The sequence below is a fragment of the Volvox carteri genome (genome assembly GCF_000143455.1).
Source record: "Volvox carteri f. nagariensis unplaced genomic scaffold VOLCAscaffold_8, whole genome shotgun sequence".
Lineage (NCBI taxonomy): Eukaryota > Viridiplantae > Chlorophyta > Chlorophyceae > Chlamydomonadales > Volvocaceae > Volvox > Volvox carteri.
The window spans coordinates 1,616,668-1,622,667 of NW_003307551.1; the positions used below are offsets into that span (position 1 = coordinate 1,616,668).

At 63.5% G+C, this 6,000-nt stretch overlaps 1 protein-coding gene across 1 annotated transcript in view; it reads right to left on the reverse strand.

The window, feature by feature from the left end:
• Nucleotides 1-778: 778 nt before the first annotated feature.
• VOLCADRAFT_88331 (uncharacterized protein) overlaps nucleotides 779-6,000 on the reverse strand; it is a gene marked incomplete at both ends in the record, with an annotated part of 17,553 nt that continues 12,331 nt past the window's right edge. Inside the window, 4 exons of the mRNA XM_002948031.1 lie at nucleotides 779-4,189; nucleotides 4,334-4,504; nucleotides 4,697-4,997; nucleotides 5,523-5,815. Coding sequence (XP_002948077.1) covers nucleotides 779-4,189; nucleotides 4,334-4,504; nucleotides 4,697-4,997; nucleotides 5,523-5,815 — 4,176 coding nt within the window. The remainder of the gene's footprint in view (nucleotides 4,190-4,333; nucleotides 4,505-4,696; nucleotides 4,998-5,522; nucleotides 5,816-6,000) is intronic.

Below are 6,000 nucleotides of genomic sequence, written 5' to 3' on the forward strand. Positions count from 1 at the left end.
AAACCTGGTGAAACCGACGACGGTTCTGCTAAACATCCATGACATCCCCACGCTTTTGCAATCAGCGGCTATCCTCAAGCAGCGGTTACCTACTGGTAGATATGTGTACTACTGGACAATGCACAAACGGAAAAAAACTCCACAGTAGAATGATAGAAGGACCGCCGGGGATTAATATACGGGATGTGTACAGACAGGAGGAAGGAGGCGTTTAGCTGGCCACCAAACGCCCTGTCGTACTGAAGGAAAGACAGCGAGCAAGAGTGCTAATCGTGCACACCCGAGTCAGCATCATTGGCTCATCCCCAGCCCACAGCTCCTGTGTGTGCGTGAGTCATGTGATGCCACTCAATCACCTGACATGACATCAACCCACCAGATCCAACACATGGCAATCCGGAACTTCTGCAGACGGCTCCTTTGTCGCCCACAACATGGTGGCTAAGCCACCGTGGCTTCCTCTAGTGGTCCTAATTCCCCACCCCACCCCCTGACACCCTGCAAACAACCACCACACAACACATAAATCCCACATCTACTCACAATGTCAAAAACCATGAGTGTGTGGGAGGGGGCACATTACCGTTAGGAAATCTAGGAATATCACACAACACAACAAACAAACCCCCCAGCCCCAAACCCCCCAGCTGACACATCACATCACTTCACTAACTCAAGAGCAATAGTAGCCATCATGTCCCTAGTATGCAGGGACAAAAATGCCGTACATGGCGAGGACCATCATGACATTCACACATGCGGTACACGTGTATGGACGTTACGGTGGCGGCAATGTCAGCATGCCTGACCCCGCATACTGCTCCAGGACAGGGAAGTAATGCACCGACGGTACCACCGGCCGGCCGCCTGCCCCGCCCTCACCGCCACCAGCCCCAACACCTCCTCCACGTCCATCTCCCAGCAGAAGCAGCAGCGGCCTCCGGGGCCTATGTTGCTGCTGCGGCCTAGCCACAGTAGTACGCGCCTCTACCCTGCCATGCTTTGCCAGGTGCTGCAGGAGCTCCCTGCAGGCCTGAGGCGGGATCACGTCTATGGAGGCCACCAGCAGCTCCTCAGGTATGCCCGGGTGCCGCATCACCAAGCCCAGCACCCGCTGCAGCAGTGCGCCCCACATCTGCTCATTGACGGACCCACGGTAGTCCAACCACGGCCGCAGCACCCGCTGCCGCACTGGTGCTGACCCCGTACCTGCAGCTGCTGCAGTAATGCCTGCATCGGCATCCTTTGCGGGATGCTCCATGCGGGATGCTGTCGTGGAGGTGCCAGTGGTGCCAGTGGCGCTGCAGGCCGCTTGTGCCGCTTGGTCCGCCTCCGAGCTGGCGGCAGCAGTTCCCTCTGGTTGTAACGCCAGCTCAGCCGGAGCAGCGGCATCAGTGTTGACAACCTCCAGGACTGCGTCCTGGCAATGCTGTGCCGCCAAGAAGCGAACTTCGTCCCAGCCGGCCACACGCCATACAAGGCCGTGCAGCTCCAATGCCCGCAGCACCAACGACAAGTAGCGTTGTGACGGTGGTGACGACAGCATCAGCGCCGACGGCGCCACCACCGTTGCTGCTGGCGACCCAACGCCTCCATTCTGCGATTGCGCAGTACCCAGCACAAGACCGCTGCTGCTGGCGGCCTCATGCAGCTTGGATGACAGCTCCAGAACTGTGAGGCCGCTATCTGCAGCAACCTCCAGCAGCGTCTCCACCGCCTCCGCCAGCTCCTCCATCAGGGCCTGACATGATGGCGCCTCCGTCGCCAGGTACGCCCTGGATGCTGCCCTCGCTGCGGCTCGAGTCGAGGGGACGCTTGCCACCATCGATGGTTTGAAGAGCGGCGCCAGTACTTGCGGGGGCCCGCCAGAATTGAGGAGCCTTGGATCCGGATCCGGATCCTGGAACTCGATGCCGACCTGGGCCCGTGTTGCACTAGTTACTCCGCCATCCCGGTGGGGTCGGGGCTGCTGCTGCTGCTGCTGCTGCAGCTTCGGCGGAAGATGACTGCTCTTGCCCTCCTCCTCCTCCTCCTCCTCCTTATCCTCCTCCTCCTTACCATCCTCCTCCGCCTTATCATCATCAGACGTTCCGTCGCGTGGCTGCGACGGTGCCGCGACGTTGGTAGTGGCAGCGGCGGCACTGCCGTCCGCGGTGACCGCAAGACGAGTCCCAGCCGCCGGTGCCGGTTGTGGCACCACCGACAAGCAGCCAGCTAACCCTCCTCGAGCGGCATTACCGCTGTCGCTGCCGTTCTGCTGCGGGACGACAAGCAGCTGTACTGACGTCAATAGTATGCCCGCAGTGGCGGCCTGACCGGCCCAGTCGGGCTGCATGTTCACGGCGCCCGGCAGCAGCTCCACCTGCCCCAGTGCTTGACGGGCCAACACCACTGCCACCAACTCGCTAGGGAGCTGGTCCTGGGCCTCAAGCACCAACGCACCGCGAGCCGCGTCCACCGTGCAGCTGCGCTCAACAGCATCCACCCCGGTGCGGTCACCATCACCATCACCACCACCATCACCGCCAGAGGCACGGTCCTGGGGCGACGGTGCCACGGCGTCGACATCCATCTCCTCGGAGTCCTGTCGATGTGCAGCACGCCGTGCCTGGGCCAGCAGCTCGTCCATCCTGCCCGCCGCGGACGCGCAACGGCCCAGCAGGCCTTGAGGGATCTCCACGCCAGTGAGCCGGTTCATGAAAGCCGGTGTCAGTTCCAGCTGGCGGCGGGGCCCGGAGCGAGCGAGCCAGCCGCGCAGCTGCATCTGCTTGAGCGCCGCAGTCTTCACATCGGCACTGAAACGCCGGCCAAAGTCCGCGAGCGCCTCCATGACCAGGTTCGACGCCCAGGCCGCGGCGCCTCCCGCAGCACGCACACTGAACAGCAGCGACACCAGCATGCATATTGCTGCTGTGACAGACACCGAGGGCGGCGGCACTGCTGAAGGCTGTGGTAGTGCTAATCGCGCCTGCAAGATCAGCCGGCCACCGGTGGCGGCGCCACTACCGCCAGGACGGCGACTGCGCGCCGGCGCTACGCTGGATGGCCCGGCAGGATTAGCGGCGGCAGCTGCACCGTCGCCGTCACCACCGCCTTCATCGTCGCCGATGGCGGCAGCGGCCTCCACCTCCTGCAGTGTGCCGCCAAGGCTGCGCCGCACCGCCGCCGCGGTACGGCGGCGGACCTGCGTCTCATTCGTGACGTTCTGCGCCGGCATCTCGCCCAGGTCCAGGTCACCCCGCTGCTGCATCAGCTCTCGCTTCTTCTGGGATATACGGCGTGGCATGACCAGCACAAAATCCTCCACCAGCGCCAGCGCCTCCGCGATCACCGCTTCCCGCTCTGCCTCAATCGCCACCTTCTTCTCCCCCTCCTCATCCGACAAACGCTTCATCAGCGCCTCCTCGGGGTCCGCAGGCGGCGCCTCAAGCGCCAACACGTCCGCCTCCGTAGCCGCCACCGTGGCGGCGGTAGATATCTCCATCTCCGGCTCCTCCACCTCCTCCAGGCCGCGGCCCTCTCCCGCCGCCGACCCCACGATCACTCGTGTGACATGAAGTGGATCCCGGGGGAGCTGCGGCTTAGGATCATCCTGTACCTCATACCCGTCAGGGCCCAGCGGCCGTACAGGCTCCCCAGCTTGCCGCCGCCGCAGTCGCTCCGCATAGGCGGCCGTACGCGCCTCCTGGCTTGTCGTGATGAGTTGCAGCTGGGCCTTCCGCTCGTGGGCGCGACGGAGCAGCTCGTCCAGCCGACCGGTGTAACTGGGATAGTGGCGCTTCAGGTAGCGGATGTGGCGGATGCAGATTGTGATAGAGTACGGCAGTACGGCAGCGCGTGTTTTCCAGGGCAGCCGGACATGCGGGCCCACTTCCGCCGCCAGCTTGACGTACTCCGTGAGCAGCACGCGGTCCTCGGAGGCGGTCCACAGGATGCGAGTCACGCGGCTGGGTGCGGCCATGTCAGGCATGCGCACGGCGGGGCCCAGGCCGCCGCCGCCGTCGCCGCCGTCGGTGTCACTACCGCGGCGTCGGTGATGCTCGTCCTCGCCGCCGCCGCCGCCTGCAGCGGCTGCGGCTGCGTTTTCGTACAGCATGAAGAGGGCGCCGTGCAGGCGATCGCGGCCGGGTCCGACGGCAGCGAGCGCGCCGTCTCTGGCTGCCAGTTGGGCGGCACTGGCGGGCTGGGCCTGATGGAATGAGCGGGTGGTGTCCAGGGTGGTGGTGTATCATAGGAGTGTGAAGGAGTTCAGGCGGCGTGACATGATACAGTGCAATGGCGGGATGCGAGCAAACCACCACCAGGTTGGATGCAACAGTACAGCAAAAGCGACCGGACCGGTGTCACTGGAACTGAGGATGATCATGTGCGGCGGTGTGGACACAGACGGAAGGATGAGTCTTGACATGTCATTGACAGTCTGGGTACTGGGTACTGGGTACTGGGTACTGGGTACTGGGTACTGGGTACTGGGTACTGGGTACTGGGTACTGGGTACTGGGTACTGGGAAGACATCCTAGCGGGAGGTGGTGGTGTGCTCCACACACACACACACACTCACACATGCCGCTGCTCATGCCTTTCCAGTGCCCTGCAACACTCACCCACCCACCCTGCTCCCCCAAACCTACGCGACATCCCCTCCGCACATCCTCCGCCCAAGCGGCGCAAACCCTCTCCCCCCGCTGCACGTACCGCACGCTTGCGGCGCTGCTGCTGCTGCTGCTGCTGCTCCTGGCTTCCACCCTCCCCACCGGCACCGTCCTCGTCCTCCTTCCCAGTCACCCGCCGCCTCTTGCGCCGGTGCAGCCCCGCCGCCTCGGCTGCCTCCATCTCCGCGCGGGAGCGCCGCCGCACCACGAATGTGCCCGAGGCCCGCATGGCCCGCCGCGCCGCCTTTGCCGCCTCCTTCTCCTCGCGTTTCGCCACCCGCAGCGCCTTGCGCGCCGCCTTGCGTGCCGCCTCCTCTGCAGCACGCCGCTCCCTCGAGGTCGGACTGGAGCGCCGCCGGATGGTGCGGCGCTTCATCATGCGGCGCCTTTACGTTACGAAGGAACAAACACATTCGTGAATAAGTCGGTTGGTTGGTTGGTTGGTTAGTTGATGGGATAGCAGCACCACAAGGCGCAGAGGTAAGGGGGCGAGGGAGCGCTCCCGGGGGCGCTGAAGGTGGTCCCCACCCCACAGCGCAGTAGCACACAGTTGGAGTTTGAGGAGGGGAAGGAAAGGACAATGACAAAAACACATCTATATACATCTATATATGCATACATACCTATATATACATATATATAAAGACGGAGAGAAATGAATGGACCCTTGCACCCCCGCCATCCCACCTCCGAACTCACACCCATACCCACTCGCACGCTCGCATGCGCACGTGAAGGTACGCGCAAACTCAGCTACTCGAGGGGCAAAGTCGTTCGTGTGCGTGCCAATGGCAGCACTTCCCCCTGGCGGCTCCGTTGATTTCACATACATACACACGCACACGCACATGCACATACGTGCCCCGCACCTCTCCTCCGCCGGCAGTGCTTCGTCAGCAGCGCCCTGTACGCCCGGTGAGATCGCCCCCACACCACGGCCGCCCTTCCCTTGCCCCGCCGGGCCCTGGCCGTGGACGGCGGCGGGAGCGAGTCGCGCCAGTCGCAGCGGCACTCCGCCGCCCGTGTCATCATCCCCCTCCTCCGCCGAGCCCCCCTCCGCCGCCCCCGGGTCCGTAAGTCTGTTCAGGCGGCGACGCTTGTCCGACACGATGCGGGCCACCACATCCACATCGATACCCAACTGTGCAGCCAGGTTCGTAATCTGAACAGTCCGAAGTGGCGGCGGGAATTAGGAATGTGTGTGTGTGTGTCTTCCGCGATATCCTTGAGGTTGGTTGTCCTAACACATCACAACCTAAAAGGGCGTTCGGGCGGATGGTGTGCAGCCCACTGTGCAGCGGAGTCATTGACGTTCCACACGGCCTCCCTCTCTCCCCCCCCCCTACA